The sequence below is a fragment of the Convolutriloba macropyga genome, chromosome 15, assembly GCF_964194025.1.
Source record: "Convolutriloba macropyga chromosome 15, txConMacr16.3, whole genome shotgun sequence".
Lineage (NCBI taxonomy): Eukaryota > Metazoa > Xenacoelomorpha > Acoela > Convolutidae > Convolutriloba > Convolutriloba macropyga.
Genome location: NC_134482.1, coordinates 6304078 through 6322171, shown reverse-complemented (window position 1 = coordinate 6322171; position 18094 = coordinate 6304078). Strand labels below are relative to the sequence as shown.

At 35.7% G+C, this 18094-nt stretch overlaps 1 protein-coding gene across 2 annotated transcripts; it reads left to right on the top strand.

Annotated features, from left to right (window-relative positions):
* Window positions 1-4082: 4082 nt before the first annotated feature.
* LOC142354672 (ral GTPase-activating protein subunit beta-like) lies at window positions 4083-16369 on the top strand. 2 transcript variants are annotated; one of them, XM_075407027.1, is made up of 2 exons: window positions 4083-4692; window positions 12581-16369. In XM_075407027.1, exons 1-2 carry the CDS (start codon window positions 4120-4122, stop codon window positions 16211-16213), a joined length of 4206 nt encoding a protein of 1401 aa, XP_075263142.1. In that variant the 5' UTR covers window positions 4083-4119; the 3' UTR covers window positions 16214-16369. The 2 variants fall into 2 exon arrangements, with proteins under 2 accessions (XP_075263142.1, XP_075263143.1); XM_075407028.1 differs by lacking the exon at window positions 4083-4692 and adding an exon at window positions 9386-9540.
* The last annotated feature ends 1725 nt before the right edge of the window (window positions 16370-18094 follow it).

The window sequence follows — 18094 nt, the reverse complement described above, 5'->3', positions numbered from 1 at the left end:
AAATTAGTTTCATTTCCTTCTAAGTCTTAGTAACGCTCTAAAGAATGCTATAATGATGTGTTTAAAGGCTGCTAAACTCCCATCCCATAAAGCAGCCTACAGCTGAAGGTAGCGCGCCCTTTTCTTGCTTGAGAGTAATTTGAGAGTAAAATTATTTTTATGCTTTTGACAGCGATAGCTGAGCGGTGCTATTACTGGACTTCTCTTTATCTTGTCACCTTTTGATGACCAGTCGCAGTCACTTAAAAGCGGCTTTTTGTTCATTCTTTTATGGAATTTTGACTGAATTGGGTGTCCGCATTTTTCACGCTTATTGGAAGGAGTTGTTTGTTAATTTGCGTGATGACGTTTTGTCTCACGTGATTAACCTTCCTCAAATATGGCTTCCTAACTCTTAAATTGACTTTTCTTTACTTAATTTTAATGAGAAAAGGTCAGATGAGTATGTGTAGCTCTAATTGAAGGTTGTTTAAGAGCAGTTAGTGGAAGTGACGGAGATTCGTAATCAAAATATAACATTTCAGTTTTTTTGGCTGTTTTGTACCACCTTTTTGCGACTGTAGATCTACAAAGCTAACACGGCTATTTTCTGGCAATATTTCCAGCTTTGTAGTTAAATTGGTGTACTCTAATTGAAGGCAGCTTTACATAAATCAAGTAAAGATGTCGCATTATCTGCCACCTATATTTGTGATCTGCAAGTAGTTTGAGCTGGGAATTAACACAGCGGTTTCTCAGAAGCTCTGCGTTTTTTATCCAAAGCTTCAAAGTAATGCTGTGGAATCAAGAATTTAGGTTTTTTCGTGTTTTTTCTTTTTTAAATAGTGTTTGAGCTTCATTCCGAAAAAAATAAATAGGAGGTTATATTATTTCCAGATCTCAAATCGTAGATGAGTTTTTGTTTCTAAAGCATCTCAAATTTAAGTCTTCCAGAGATAGCAAAAAATAACGTTACCTTGTAAAAGTATGTCAAACCTAATTTTTTAAGAAAACCTATTATGCTGCAATAGCCGTTCTTATGTAATTATAATTGGTTTTAATTAATGCTGTTTTTCCAACTGATTGTTTTTACTGTACCTCAGACAGAAAATACCATGGCTAGCGCTTATTCGAAAAGAAAAGAAAGAAACTCATGCCAGTTGTGGAGTTTTTAAACCTAATTTTTCAAAGAAAGCAAAATTTTATGCGTTTTTTCAATAATTGCTTTGAGAATTTCCTGCACTCCAGTGTACGCAAAACATTCTGCCGGTATTTTTTGAGCCTATGTTTTTCAATCAGGATCTGTACTTAGTAGTTTCAAAAGTGCGATAATTATTTTTTGATGCCTCTATGCGGAAAAAAGCTAATTGTGTTGCCCTCTCAATACTACAGTTACTGTTACTTTACTGTATCAAAAAGAGAACTTATTACCGAATAAAAGTATGCAGGTTTCTTGCTCTTCTGCATCTGATGAAAAGTTTAGTTTAGCAGACAATGTTTATAGCGCACAGAAAACAATTTGTATAAATTGTATACAAATCGACATTGTATAAATTGGTTGTAATACGCAAGTCTGATGAGGATCAAACGAAATGTTGTAAAGGCATAAGCTTCAGCAAAAATTGTTTTTATATAGATAGCCGAGAAGCAATAGCTGGGGCTATTTTGGCCTTCTCATGGTTTTTTACAGTTCAAAAAGAGTTTGATATGCATTGAGCCACGGTCTTAAGATCTATTCCCACATTTTGACGATTTTTGAAGTCAAATTGCAGTATTGATTTTGGTCACGCTGAAACAGGAAGTGGAGCGAAAAAGCGAGTGGTTTTGAGGCGCGAATTTTTTTTCACTCGAATTTGAAAGCGGTCGAGTGATAAAGCGGTCTTTGGACAAAATTTCGCTTTGTCGCTAGTGGTTTGTTTGTTCACATGCGTCATTTTGAACTATTTTATAGTCCATTCCATGCCTAGTTTTTTAGACAGTGAATTTTATTGGAATTTTAGGTCAAGTCTTTCTTTGTTTTTTTTTTACAATTCAAAGAATTTGAATTGTATTGGAGCGTTGTTTTTTTAAAAATGTGTTCACTTTTCAATGACTTTGATCTTTCAAAACGGGATAAACAGGTAAAGCCCAGCGGGCATTGAGTTTCATAAGAGGCCCAAAGCGGACGTTTGTAGTCCTTCAAGTGCTTAGAGTGGTGGAGCTGCTGGGATGGCCTCAATTTAAGGATAGAAGGTCATTTAAGGAGTTTTTGGGCTCAAAATGGTGCAATTTTTCATGTTCTGTGATTTTTTAAGTTTTTTGTTGATTAGTCTGAAGTTGAAGTTTTTAAAAGTTGATGAAGGCCTTTTGCGAGACAAAATTACTCGTTATGACCATTTTATGAGCTATATGTTTTGGTAAGACAAACACAAACAAGCAAAATGATACTAATTTCTGCAATTTTTTCACGTTTCTGAAAATTTTTGTCATTTTATGAGTTTTTTCAGGTTCAGGGTCCAGGGACTTTTTTAAGGTTTGATAGTAGGGCACTGTATAGTTTCCAGTAACAATGGATTGGTTTTCAACATTTAAATGTCTCGAATTTGGCATTTTGTTGATAAAATCTGTTTCTTAAAGGTTTTGTCAATTATACTGCATGGTTGTTAGTTTCAACGGATTTCTTTTCATCAATTTAATCTTTCGAATTTTAAAAATTTTCTGATAAAATTCGCAATTTTTTTTTAGTTTTTCAAAACATTTGTATTTTCAGTTTTTCTTGCCGAAGTATCCAGATAATTTCATACAGGGTTTGATAGTATGTTATTAAATAGATGAGGGGGCAATTGAATGGTTTTCAACATTTTAATAGAACGAATTTCTATTTTTTGAAATTTGAAATTTTTATACAAAAATTGTTGCATTTCGATCATTGAACCAATTAATTTTTTAAGGCTTAGAATTGGGTTACTGGATAGCTTTTAGAGATACAGAAATGATTCTTAAGATATTAATATCAAGATTAATTTTCGGGAACATTTCATTAAAACTTGCAATTGATTTTTAAAAAAAATTTTGGTCATTTTCGAGTTAACCGATCTTCAAGGGCCAATGTTTTTCAGCCTTGCAGATTTAATACTGCAGCAATTTCAGAAACAAAAATTGGTTTTGAACGTATTTTTGAAATAGGTTTATTTAAAGGGATCAAATTTTGCCCTAGGGGTAAAGGCTTCAAAGTTTTAGCAATGATTATATTTTTGTTTAGTTTGTTTGATTGTTTGTTTCTCAATTTTTTGAGACGATTTTGTTTCTGCTTTGGCTGGCATTGTTCAATTGATCTGATGTTCAGGTAGAGTACTTCTAAGTTTTTCATTCAATTCTTTGAATTGTTTTTCAGGACTGCTGTTTTTTAATTCGTCGTCAAGATTTTTGTTACGACCATATGACGTCACAATCACATCTGCTTTTTGTTCATTCGTTCATGCAATCTCAACTGAATTGCGTGCGCGACGTCATTTTTCACTCTTAGTGCAGCGAGTTTTTTTATGGATTCGCGTGATTAAGTCTTTGGTCACAGGTGACTTACCTCACTCTCAAAAATGACTTCCTCACACTGAAATTGATTTTCCTTTACTTTAATTCAAAGAGATAGTCATGTTAGTGTGTGTCAATCTAGTTGAAAGCTATTTGAGAGCAGCTAATAGAGGCATTTAATAAGTTAAAGCATTTTTAAAATTAAAATTTAACATCTCATTTTTCTAATGAAGAAGTTTCTCCTTTTGGTCTGTTTCTTTTACTATCTTTTTGAGACTGCAGATCCTCAAAGCTATTGTAGCTATTTTCTGGCAACCTGCCAACCATGTTAAAAAATTCATAATATATTCTACTGTTTAGGCTGCGCTAATCTATGAAAATTTTTTCGCTAGACTGATCAAAGAGGGTTTTTGTCCAAGATCCGAATCTGTCGCAAAGTTTTTCTTATTTGGAGTTTGAACTTTACGAGTTGATTTTTTAGTTGAAACTTTACTTTTGAAATGGAACTACATTTTGAGTTGGAAGTTAATGTGCGACCACAGACATTTCCGATAGTCCCTATCCCCCCTCTATTGTTCAAAAATGCAAGAGGCAAGGCTTCAAAAAGATGCTTGTTTTCAGTTTTCATGTATGTACGACAATATTGAAGATGCTGTAATATCTGCTCAACAGCAGAGAAAGGGAACTTCCCTCGATTGCTTCCCAGTTGCCCTTGCGGCCGAGATTTCCCAGAAGGTAGCAGGGTTCATCGGCGAACTAACGCAAGCAGATGGCAATCAAGATAAAGCTGACAAATGTTTCGACAAAGAACAGCTTGAGTGGTCATTGCATGCTATTAATTACGCTTTGAAGAATCCGCCTGATTATGATACTTTTCGTACTTGTGTTTACTGTTACGTAAAATGGCTCTCAGTTTTGTCCCCTCACGGGTCAGCAAAGGGCATTCCTTCTCCCGTACGCGAGGACCCGCAATACTACGCTCGCATATTTCTCTCAAACTTGAGCCACGTTGCCAATAACATCTCTGGCCTCGGACGCGATTTCTTATGTCAGCATGTGTTGATACAAGTGCAGGAATTGTGCAAGGAAGTGCAGCCGGGTCAGTATGTGGCTCCCCCGATTAATGGAGTGCCTCAATTGAGGAGGAAGGGAAAACACCGGCTGTCAAGTTGCGATTACTTGTCGGATCATGGGTCAAACACCGTAAGCGCATTGTGCATTTGGTTCTGTTTTCATCACCAATTTTTCTCTAAAGTGTGTTACGATGTCTTTTACGTTTTTTGTTTCTATCTCTGGTTTTTACTCAAAACGCTGATTTTAAAGAATTTTTTACATTGTGGTCTCTGCCGAAAAAAATGCGTGCGAGTTGATTGATTTAGTACGATAGTAGAGCAATAGCGCTTGAGGCAGAGCTCAAATCTGTCTCACTTCAGATGTCGAAATTTATAAATCTCAAATTAGAAAATAATGCTATGAATAAATCTTTCGTGAAGTACTTGTAGTCAAAAATAAATGTGAAATTTTAATGAAAAAAATGCACTTTAGAGATCAATTTTATGTTCCTCAGTTTTCTATATGTTATATGGAATCGGTCTTGTAATAATTAAAAACGTTGTATAGTTGTAAAATGTGTGTTCTCTGAATCAATTGTCTTTAACGGTCTTCTCAATGCCTTGCTAAAGTCGCTGTCTGAATCATTTTCGTTAAGTTGTTTAATCACGCACTAAAACAAACAAGGAATTTTGTTCATTTCCACTCGTCTATAATTGAATTCATTTCATTTTTTACGTTCTGATGTGATTTTTAGGTCAATTGTTTGACATTTTCTTAAGATCATATGTGACTTCATGCCTTACTCGCTCAACTTGATTTTTTTAGTGGAATTCAATGGCGTTAGTTTTCTTTCAGAGTCAAAAAAGATTCTTCAAATCCGTCAGAGAGTGAAAAGATCTTTATAGGAAATTTATTTCGAAAAGGAGGCTCGGTAATGTGCGTGCGCACAAAATGTTCCAACTGCATCTCATCACAGCTCGAAGAAAACCGAATTCGATATTTGAAAGCAAAAGAAAGATTAGTTCATAGTTTGTAATTTGATTAGCTTCTGAGTATTAAAAGATTTAATTGAATTTTCTATTAACTCAACGAGGCTATGATTGGTCTCATCAAGGTTTTTAACAATCCAAGGGATTTCTATCGTACTGGAATTTGTTCTTTCGACTGAAGAGGCGTTATCTGTAAACGTGGGTGTTATGAACTTCAATTTTCAGCTAAGTGGAATGAGAATTTGTCCGATCTTGTCGTATTATTTACTCTCATTAATGAAAGCGCCTTTGGTTTTCTAATATGCCACCGATAAGTCTTTAGAAAGAAAGTTCAGTCCTTATTTTACTGTATTTATAACTTCGGTGCTAATTTTTTTAAATAAAATTTCAAATTTTTGCTAATTTGTCCGTATTTGGTGTACTTTTATTGTTCAGTCACTTAGCTTCAGTAATGATATGTTTTACAGTAATGAGGAATTTTCCAGAATATTTATTAGTACCAGTTGATAGGCGGCCAGTTTAGACACTCTTGACACTTATTTAACTATTTATTTGGTAATTTTTGAAGTCGTATTTGCGTGTATTTGCTGTTTGTTTTCTTATGTTGGTACATAGTCTAGGTGTTGATTGATATTCAAGCATTAATGAATCTACTCGATAATTTATTTTTACAGCGCTTACGTTGCAGAAACTTTTCTTATGGATTCAATTGCCTATTGTTGAAGAGAGGAGGTATCAATAAGAACAACATGGTTAAAAATTTAAAAGTCGATGGATATTTTTGAAAATGTTTTCAAAGTAAAACCATTAGCTATGAATTAAAAACTTCCAAACAATTCAACAAAAAGCCGGATGTCCTCGATGAAATTAATTTATAAGACAACAAAAAGATCAATAAATAAGGAAATGTCGGAAACTGACTAAAATATCATTTAAACAAAATCGTTTTCATGAAAAACTGATAATTTTATGACTTTTGCGCTTATTTATCGTTCTTTTTGTTGTCTTATCCCTTAGTCTCAATTCTCAATAAGTACATTTGGCTTTTTGATGAAGCTAGGGTGAAGCGATTTGACATTTTCATATGATAGCTCATGGTTTTTAATTCAGTTCATTGCCGAAAATTATTGATTTTTACTATTTGCCCTTGTTTTGCCTTGTCACTTAGTCTCAGTAGTGTCAAGTTTGATAGAGATCCCAATGAAATAAAAATGAATCTGATTTACTTAGCCTATAGTAGCCGTTATTCATGAATTTTGGCTGTTTTTCATAATTATCTAGATTGTCCGTTAATCTGAATGATTATAGGTTGCTCCGGTGAAATCCAATTCATTGCCGAAGAAACTATTTCGTTAATAGGGGTGTATAGCCCAGTGAATGAATTCGATCTTTTAAAACGAAAAGATAGAAAAGTCCAAAAAGAAATTTAGGAACTGCTCGGTATTTTTCTTATCCAAACCCTGTAATTCGGGCTTGTTAATAGCCGCCCTCATCTTCTCAGCCGGCTATTATAGCGCTCCTATTTTTTTTTTTACTTCGTCGAATAAAAAAATGTTTCGCTTTACCTCATTTTGCCGCCTTTTCAACATTTTGCGTGAAATTTTTTGACTTCTCTAGGCTAGTTTCTCTCTTCTCTCATTCTGCTAAAAGTGATTTTGAACATCAGTTGCTCAGCAAAGCAATTCAAAATGAACAGTCAGTATAAAAAATTGAAGTCAGAAATAGAAACGGGATAAACCCATAAAGCCCAATTTTAGATGCCCGCTATTTGAACGTCGGTCCTATAGGTATTAGTTACCTCTCTCTAATGCTTATTGTTATTGATAGTAGCCCCTGTAATCTCTCTCTAAGAAACAGAAGTATGTTCAACTACGAAATGCCATCAAAATAAATCGGACTTAAAAAAATGTTTTTGTACGAAAATCTTTTTTTTTCGATATCTTCTGTTATTTCAATCCCAGTTATGCTTATTGGAATCAACGGCGGCTATTTTCCGGCAATCTGCCGGGTATGTTTTAAGCCAGCAATTAATAAGATCGCATTTTTTATGAAAGATTAAACTAACTAGAGATAATAGTAATGTGAAACCTGTTTCTAAAAATTTAATCCAAATTTGATGCAATCATGATAGTCTGCGAAAACAGTAAAAACAAGAGAAATAGACTAAAGCTGATGAAATGCATCTATTAACCTCCAAAGATTGATTCCGTGCAAATCTAGCAGTATTTGGGTAGCCCCTTATTTCTGCAGTATAGATTTGGAACAATTCTCAATGAAAATTTTTTAGTATAAAATGGTACCAACAGTAGCTGAAGTTAACTGATACGGTGCCAAGTTAGCAAAACATTGCTACACAATGCAGAAAAAGGGTTTGTATAATGCCGTATAGCTTTTGTGATTAACGACTGGTAAGAATTTCACTCAGGGGTAAATTATCTTAAGGCTTATAATTGAATTGACCATAAAAAATTGAAATATAAAAGGTAACCCAAAAATTGGCACAATTTGTCCATCGAGTTCTTGAACCGAAAATTGAGAGGGGTTTCACCTTTAAGAGTTTGCAAATAATTTAGATAATAAAAAAGTAGATAATAAACAAGTAAATGTATTATTACTTAATTTTACCGTATTTACGCAACAATAAATTAAAAATTCCTGTATAAGTGAACAAAATTAACGTAAAAAATGAAGAAGGTTGAGTCGAGAAAAAATCAAATTCGAAAAAAACCTATTAAGATATTATACGCTCGACGGGCCTTCTAGGCCCTATAATCAACGGGGCATCATCTTAATAATGAACTCCCTCTCATTTTTCTGTTCAAGAACTTAATGGACAAACTCTGCCAATTTTTGTTTTACCTTTTATATTTCAATCCTTTTTACGGTCAATTCAATTAGAAGCCTTAACATAATTTAACCCCAGTGTGATATTATTACCAGTCGTCCGCTAATGCAGACGACAGTTAACCTCCAGTTGTAGCTGGCTGCTGACATTCGTCGGTTATGTTTATATATTTTTCGTCGGTTATGTTTATATATTTTTAGCGTGTCATCATAGATGTAATCAACTATTGATAGGCTAGTTTGAGATTTTTGAAAAAAATGAGGCGTTCAGAGCCGATAGTGCTTTCCATTTATCACGCGCCAAAAAGTCATATGCGACTTTTTTGATGACGTCTATTTCCCCGGCAGCTGCGCTACGTCCGTTTTGACTGATTTTTGAATAGGTTTTCAGGTCAATCGTGTTTTTTATATCTCATATTATTAAACTGTTAAAATGTGAATTATAGAGGAAAGGAAACCGGGGGAATTGAAAAGTTTCCATTCGACTATTAGTTCTTCTAAACAAAAGATCAGTTCTAAGATATGATCGGCGATATTTGAGCAGAACTGGTTAGCATTAGAATCTGGTCCCATTTTGACACGTGATTGCTGTTGGGTTTTGAACTAGGTTTTGTTTAGAGCTTTAGATTTACAGATTTTGTAGCGTTTTAGACGAATATATTTGGTTCAGTTCGTTAAATTTTACAGCCTATTTCGGTTCAGCAGTTTTGAGTTTATGAAGTAAGTGCCATAGACACTAAATTGTACATCTTTTCCGTAAAAGCTCTTCATATTGACCAACATGAAAGTTACCACATGCAAGATAAGCAATTAGCGGAGCCCAAAAATTGATAGATTGCTGTTTTTATTTCAAATTAGTAAGCTATTTATTGGTCGCACTGCTGGAGGTCCCACCAGTGGTGGTCATTAAGCTGTTTTATATAAAGATCACGAGTGCTTTTTGACGCGTGTTTATAGTTGCTGTGTAAATTACATGAAGCGTGCGAACTGCTTTAATAGTAAAACTTGCTTGGTGGGAAATTTGGTTCAGTTAGCAACTGAAAATAAAACTGTGTTAAACTTGTTCGAACTCTTTTCAACTGCCATGACCTGCTTGGCTGTCAATTTCAATCAGATCTTTCGAAAAAGTTTTAAACGAGGTGTTGTGTCTTCGATTCGGCAACAGGTAGGTTGACCATATTTCTCGACAGTTTCTATTTGTGAGATATTTTGTTTTTTTTGCAAGAATGATTTGCTTAGGGCTCTCAGATCTACTTTTTATCGGGGGCTTATGAATTTAGTCTAGAAGTCTGCCTTGAAAATCAATAAAGCAGATGTAGTGAATGGCTTCTTTTTTTAGAGAACCTCAGATTTGAAAGTAGAGAACCTCAAATAGGGTGTATTTCTATTTCATCTCTGACATAACATTGTTTCGTGGTTGGTATATGATATAGCTTGAGGTTTACTAGCTAGAAATAGCTTTTGCCGGAATCTAGATCTAAAAGGCGCAACATATATTGCAGCTCAAAGGAAAATCTGTCAGCTAATAATCGAGATCAACTATGTTGATGCGTGATCTTTTTTGTACCTTGATTACCCTGCAACTAGCGTGATTAGAACAACGGTTTAATGAAGTGAGAAACTAGAAGTATGGCGTAACTTTCCTGCCGGAAGTTGTAGCAACTAAAGCCCGTTAAGATGACAGCGCGCCTCTGCTAAGAAGAGATTTGATTTTCACTCACATTGGGATTTGACAGAGTCGAACAATTTTCTGTTTGGCTCGTATTGGTTAAGTTTTCAGCTGGTCACATCAAGGGTTTTCTTGTGTGTCATCCAGTTTCTTTTTGGATTGAACTTCAGGACTTGTCTGGATTTTTTTAAAGTGCAGCCAATTTGAGTGGTGTTGCTGTGCTGTCTTTTTTTTTAAAGATTGTTCACATTTTTTCCGATTCATTTTTCAAAGAGACGTCAGATTGGGGCAATAATTTTAGTGACGCTGGATAAGCGAATAGAGCGATAAGCGAGCATTCTTAAGGCGTCAATTTGTTTGAAACTGATTCTGCAGAGGAGTGAGAAATTGTTGTTGGAACAGATTTTTCGTTCTTGTGAGCGAATTTTTGTGCACGTGCAACAATGACGTTAACTTCTGTGTTCGCTGTTTTTTTTTGTTTTCTGTACAAGTAATTTTAAATGGTGATTCACAGGTGTTCCAATAATGGATAGTTGCGGTTGTTGTTATTTAATCGCATCATGGGGAAATTAATGGTTTTAAGACGTTGCTCAAACTTTGTTCTTAGTTATCATCTCAAATGCTTATTGGTATTGGTACTAGACCCTGTGTTGTCTCACTAGGAAACAGGAGTATGTTCAGCTCCAAAATGACATCAAAGTTGTTCGCACTTTAAAATTTTGTGTGTACAAAATTCTTTTCAATAATTTTTCTCTTCTTTTTTGACGTCATTTTTCCGCCCTTAGTGGAGCGACTTGTTTTGTTCATTTGCAAATTTGTTCATTTGTAAATTTTTGGTCACATATGACTTACCTCACTCTGAAAAATAACGTCCAATTTCTTTTATTTTGTATCGTTCTAATTGAAAATGATTTAAGTATAGCTATGAGAAGCCGCAATAAGTTATCAAATTCTTAATTCTTAATCAAAAAAATGAAAAAATTTATCTCAGCATATAATAAAAGAATTTTTTCTGGTTTGTTTTTACCATCTTTTTGAGACTGCAGATCTGCGAAGCCATTGGGGCTGTTTTCTGACTACTGTGGCTATGTTTTATTTGAATTTGACACGACCTGGTTTCTAAAATTTGGTTGACTTCTGAAATTGTAGTTGCTGTTTTTCTGTCACATGGCCTTATGGGAGGCCTCATACGCTCTCTTAGTTGTATTTTGATTTGATTTTTTGTGAATTCTAACTTCAACGGTTTTAATACCTGTTTTTTTGAAAATGTGTTTTTTGTAGTATTCTTGTGTCTGTCGCGAAGTCTCAATAATTATAGCTCTCATTTGAGGAGTCATAATTGTCTCTGTGCTATGATGGCAGCTTCTGTTGGCTGTGACACCATTTGTTTTGCATATTTTTTTTCGAATTTTGATTGTTGCCTGCATTTGTTGCTCTTGTTCTATCGTATCTTGAATTATTTTTGAATAAACCTTTTATATGCTCTAAATGATATAACATTTTTTTATTGACTTTGACGCCACTTATTTTCAAAGACACTAGTGTAAGCTGATTTCTGCAAATGTCGCGTCGCCTCATTTCACTGTGTTTTCAGTCTTTTATACAGTTTTTTGTCTAAAGAATTTTTACTGCTGGAATTTTATGAGGCTGTTGTTATCGGAACTAAACTCTGACAACCCTATTTTATGAAAAAAAATAATGTATATTTCAAGAGATTTTTCTAATGTTTCCTTATGTATTATATGATGATTACTATCGAAAGGTGTTCTTTAAAGGAGGTTGATAGTCCGGCGTTTAGTTTGTTCAGTTCTTTGAATTGTGACTCAGGACTTGTCCTGCTATGTTTTTTGGTCAAAATTTTGTTGCGATCGCGTGACTTTGCGCTTACTTCAAACAAACTTGTTCATTCATGCGTGGGATTTTCTAACTGAGTTGCGTGAATGGCGTTGTTTTTACAATTCAAAGAATTTGAATTGTATTGGGGCGCTGTCTTTGTTTTAAAGTAGTGAGAAAACGTTCTTTGAACAAAAATTCAAAGAACAAAAGTTTTTGGCTTGTGGTTTTTACTCTTTTTATAGTCCATTGGCTGGTGGTTTTTACTCCTTTTATAGTCCATTCTAGGTCCAGTTTATTTGTTTAGTCAATGAAAATTCTTTTGAATTGTTTTAGGACTTGTTCTGCTATATTTTCCCACTAATTCGAGTGAATTTTGTGTTCATTAGCGTGAATATTTTTTGTTCATACGTGCGATACCTATCTCAAATTGACGTTTCCTCTCAAATTGATTTGCTCTAACTTTAATTAGAGGAGTTATGGTCAACTGAGAATATGTTAACCTAACTGAGGATTATTTGAGGGCTGCATATAAGAGTACTTAAGTCTAAAAAATTACCGATAATTTGTATGAAACTGTTTTTCAAAATTTTTAAGTCTCATCCTTTCATTTGTGTCTTGTGTCTACAGGTCTATAAAGATATCACAGCTATTTTCTGGCATTCTTACTACTGTGTTGTTATTATTCTGGCTTTTATTTCAGGAGAGCTCTCTGCAAGATGACATATCAACTACCTCCTCGTCCAACTGTGTCAGTGACAACCAATTGCCATCTCTCAACAACAGATCTCCCTCTCTATCCGAGGAAACCTGGGAATCCATTTTTCTGCTGCTGCTCGAAGTTCTCGCCAAAGCCCTCGGATCCAGTAAGTGCCATAATGCCCAGGATGGTCTGGATAAGTTCCTGGATAACATCTTCGACATCTGGACTCTCGCGTGCTGCAAGCAGTATCCCGGATCCACTTTTTGGAAATCCTTGGACAGGATCTTGAAACATAACTCGCTTCACTACAATACGTTGCGAAGTTGGAGTTCACAGTTCCTGAAATTAAATCAAAAGTTGGTCCAGCAAATTAGCAAACATGGAATTGAGGTTGAGAAAAATGATGCTAAAGTTACAGCAATTGAGCTTCTTAACTCCCAGCAGTTAATTCATACATGGTACCGGTTTTTCCACTTCCCTGTAAATCCAGCCCTACTTTTGGAGTTCAAATTTCCTGACCATTTGGCAGCTCAAATTCCACAGGATGAGGAACAACAAGTCAAATTTTACTCGTTGTTGGCGCTGAAAGTTGCAAGCACAGTTGCAAGCGCTGTTTATCAATTTATGGGCATTGAAAGCGATTCCGTTATAAGATCTCAGTTACTAGTAGCGTCCATTTCGACTGTCAACAATTTGCCTAATGGTACTAATAGTGGTGTAGGCACTCAACCAACAGCTACGTCTGGTCAAAGCACAAACCAAGCTTTTAACAGCTCAGCTTCTAGCCGCCGTTCCAACAGAAATAACGCTTCTTTTAAAAACGTGAATGATGCATTGGCTGCTAGTGCAACAGTAATAGAGCAAGTTCGAAGTTCAAAAGTATCGAGTTACCCTTTGTTTGTAACATCCTCCGAGGTTCAAACTTCTGTTGAAAGTCTTCTCAATGCTTTTGGCGATTTCCTCTTCAAAATTTGCCTAACAGGACCTGGCATTGCTAACGAACTAGTGTATGCACAGGCAGAAGCCTTAACTTGTCTTTTGAGATTGTTCGGTTGGAAACGCGACACCGAAACCATAAGCCTGCAATACTACTCGATATTTAACTGTTGTATCTACAGAGCACTAAATTTGCAATTTGAAACAGCGAATTGTGACGTAACTTGTTACGTAATTTTATCCTCGTGCAATCTTTTCTGCAACGGAGCGAGATTTTGCAACCAGTTGGTGCCAACGTACGTCAACCGGATTTTCCAGTATTGCTCCGAAGAGGAGAGTTTTCATTCATCCATTGAATCGTCGGAATCGAAAGCAAGTAACGGTGGTTCGATTAGATGCCACGTTTCTAGTTCCATGTTTTGGAAAGCGTGTTATCATGTTCTACTTACAACTTTTCCTTATTTTATCAAGTTCAACGATATACATTCGGAACAGTTACCATTCCCGGCTTATCTTGATAAAGTTACCAACTTTTGCTACAGAAGATTGAGTCAAGAAACGGATCCTGCGAGCATTTCACTTCTGATATCTTTACTTCATTCTTTGATCGAGATGTCAAACAACCGCGACTTTCTGGGTTCAATGCTTAGTGTTGAGGGGATCTACTACCGCGAATCTGCCAATAGCAAGCTAATCAACTTACTTATCAAACGGGCTTTCTCGGAGTGGAGTGAAGATAGCCAGGGTCAGGCAATTTTGACAGCTTTGGCGTTTCTGAGAACATTAGCGAGATCTAACTTCACTTATGAGAGTTACAGGTTTATTGTCATTCCGAAACTGTGTGAACTTATCGAGAAACTGCTGCAGAAACCTCCGAGGCATCATAAAACCGCGTTGCATTCCTTAATCGTGTCTTGCTATAGAACCATAGCTCTATGGTTGGAAAACAGGCCCACCATATTTACCTCGGAGAAATTGTACAAACCAGTTCTAGATTCAATTGAATACGGAATTTCTGGATCAAAATCCCAGTCTAACGATGCTTTGGTCTACAAAGAGGTGAAAACACAGCACGTTCCCTCACAGCGGTGTAATGACGCGGCAGAATTACTTCTTAACAGTTTGATAAATACAAAACGAAAAGGAACTAGAAAAAAGAAGTTACAGAAGTCTGAAAATAAACAAACAGAATGTAGCAGCAATAAATTAGATCTTTATTACCTGTCGGGCAAGGAAAGATTTGTTCATATCGAAGAAGACCGCGGCTCAGATTCGGCAGAAGCTGAAGAAAATAATAGGAGAAACGAGGAGTTGACGTTGTCAATTTCATCTCCCTTTGGCAACGAATCGTTCCGAGTCTTCGATCGGATTAGCTCTGACGCAGAACGGCCCTCGACCGCCACAATTATCCCGGCGAGACGGTTGGGTGCTCATAATTCGTTCATGTGGGATTACATTCCAGGACAAATTCCATTCATTCCTGAACCTCTAGCCGATGCAATATTTTGCGAACCCGAGGTGAAACTGTCCTCCTTAACTAACGAGTCTTGCTATGACGACCAATTCTGCAATATTGTTAACCAATCCATCGAATCGGAAAGAAATTGTGACAATTCGAGAAGCGTGAAGCTTCCCCAGATTTACGCGGAACCGTTGCCAGTTGAGCCAATGTTGCACAGCAAAAAGTTTGTGGCCAAATTCCCCTTTTTGACGCCAACTAAAGTGGAAAGTCAAGACTTCAAATCGAACTCGAACTTGGAACACCTGCCTTTCAGAACTGCTGAAGGTTGCGGGAAAAGTTCTAGCATTTCTGATGTTCATGAGATTATGCAACGATTGCCCCTCAAACTATCCCAGCTGGTCAATGTGTTTTACATTCCATCGGACGAAATGGCCCAAAAGTTTAGCAGGGACAACACTGACAGTTTTTACTTTGCCCAAAGAGAGGCTCGACTTAATCAAAACTTGAAAATGCTTGTTGATTCCTTGCATGAATCGAATGACATCTTTAAACAAAATTCGTCCAAATTTAACAGTCTGAAATTCTCAGCCGGTTCTTATTGCGACATTCTGTATAATACATTTCCGGTCAACGTTAAGGAAGCCAACATGGAAAGTGTTCAAAATAAATGGTACGATTCGAAAGAATTGACTTACAGTTCTGCAGTTAATGTAAGTAGTTTCCACCCAAATTTGCAATCTCAATCTCATCCACAAGTGCATATCTATTTATTCGCGATTCGAAGCTTTGATCAGCTCAAACAAGCTAGTGAAGAATTTATATCATCATTAATTCGATCTCAAAATGCAGAACCGGAAGGGAACCATGAAAGCGCAACTTCTGAGGTGTTGAATTACGTAATTTACTCATTTTACATCCATTCAAATAGTTTGATTACAATCTACATCAGAAGCAATTTGAAGTGCGTGTCGTTTCACCCGTTGGCTGATAAATGCGTAATTAGAAGCGAAGATTTTGCAGCGAGTATTTCGAAGTCAATTAGGAGCTCTATTTTTGATTGGACTATCGAGCATGTTACGCCTTGCAGCAAACGAAGAGAATGTATTCAGAAGTTACCGGCCAAAGTCAAAAGTGAATTGTTGAGTAAAGATTCATTATGGAACATTAGGAAACTGACTACCATCAATTCTGCTGAGAAGAGTTCTCTAATTTTTGCTACCGATAGTCTCAGTTGAATGCCAGTAGATGGAAGTAATGTTATGAAATGGGAATTAAAACGAATGCACAAAAAACAACTTGTAAATTGCCTGAAAACGAATGCATAATTTGTAATGTAAATTCGGCACTTAAACAGTGTTCCAAAATAAGACACATTTCTGATATTTTCGACATGTTCTATATTAATGAGTGCGGGTATTAAGTTAAGCTTGGTGAATCGAAAATAGAATTGTCTTCTTTTACATAAGATAGTCTATATTGATTGGTTTTGTTTCCTAAAAAAGGACTGAAGAATTTAGGTTCTCTGTACTCAAATGTTGGATTGAAATTTGAATTTATTTTGATGCACTGCAAGAAAACGTTGCTAACAGCGAAGATATCACATTAACTACTTAAGTTCTTACAATGATGCCCGCTAAGTACAATAGGAGCAAGTGTGCAGGTCTCCAAATTTTTTAAGTGTAATAATTTTTACTATCCTGAGAGCTACCGGAAAATGGCGCACTTTTTTATCGCATCATTGAAATAATCCACAAGAAACGAATGCTTTAAAATTTTTGAAAATTTCGTTTCTCATATTTTGATAAGTAGAAGTCTTGTTTTCCATTTTCCGTGTGAAATCAGAAACTTTCGTAGCGTCTGCCGGTGTTATAAATGAATTTTCTTAGTAAAAAGGACTAGGATAGATATTACTGTCCGACATCTGAAACGTTTTCACCTACATGTCTGAAATGAGCATTCAGCAACTCGAACTTGTGGCATTTTTCTATTTCCCGCATACTTTTTCAAAGATGTTGAAACTTTTTGGGTCATTTGAGTACGACAACAAGTTATTGCGATGTTCAAGTTAGTATCTCTTTCCTAATTTTTGTTGATTCTCTTTTTACTCGTTCCGAAAGCCAGTTTCCTTGAAATGTTGTTTTATATTATCTCGTTTCCCTAGTGGATTCTTGATGCAGTTTCGTTATCCAACCTTGTTTTTCTCGTCGGCGTTATAATTTATTGGACAGAATTTATGAAAAACCATCAAATTTCATTAGCCAATTCAAAATTCTCATTCAACGTTTTTGAACTGACTTCTTGTATTTTGTGTAAGAGTGTAAAAGAGTATTAAAAATTCATGGTCAATCGATTGCCATTCAGTTTGAGATTCTTGAATGGTAGAAACATAGAGGATGCTATTTTTCTATGGGAAAATTAGTTTTGATAAATTGCTCAGCGAAATGATCACTAAGGCTAAACTTAATAACAGCTACTTTTAACCTAAAGGAAAAATTTGATCTAGACAAAAGTCCGATGTACTGCTAATTCGCTTGCGTTCCATGACCTGGTTCCTAGGGCTGAAAATGTCCAACAGTTTTTCATAGTTTTTTTTCTCTGCAGTGTCTTTGATTTCGAGAGTGAGTCTCCTCACATAAAAACCTAATTATCATTTAAGTCGATTCGTCCGAAAAGATCGTCCATGTTTATAGTTAAATCGGTAAAATGTTAAGATGGTTGTGTGTTTATGAATCAAAAAATATTTTCAACAACATTTTCCTTAACAAAAGAAGCCAATCCACCGTCACATCTTCCTTCCCTGTTCATTGCAATCAATTTCGATAAACCTTCAATATTATACGCTTGTATTGGGTCTCGTTCCGCTAGTCAAATTTCACATGACGCTCTTTTTGTTGATTGGAGATTTCATTAGTCACAACTAAGTAGTCAGTTTCTTAGCTCTGAAGGACTACTAAATCATCCAGCCAATGATGAAAACATAAACGAGACTTAGGAATTCAGGGGAGCTTAGAAATGAAAAGCGGTTGCGTTGTACCGCATGAAGCTAGCAACTTTACTAGGATCTTTACTTCGATAGTCGAACTTATAAAGGTTAATAAAAATACCTCAGAACTGGC

Excerpts from the sequence above, each read along its gene's own strand:
- LOC142354672 (XM_075407027.1), top strand. The coding sequence starts at position 4,120 with ATGTACGACAATATTGAAGATGCTGTAATATCTGCTCAACAGCAGAGA. Across the intron at positions 4,693-12,580 it reads CGGATCATGGGTCAAACACC|GAGAGCTCTCTGCAAGATGA; the intron begins GTAAGCGCATTG and ends CTTTTATTTCAG.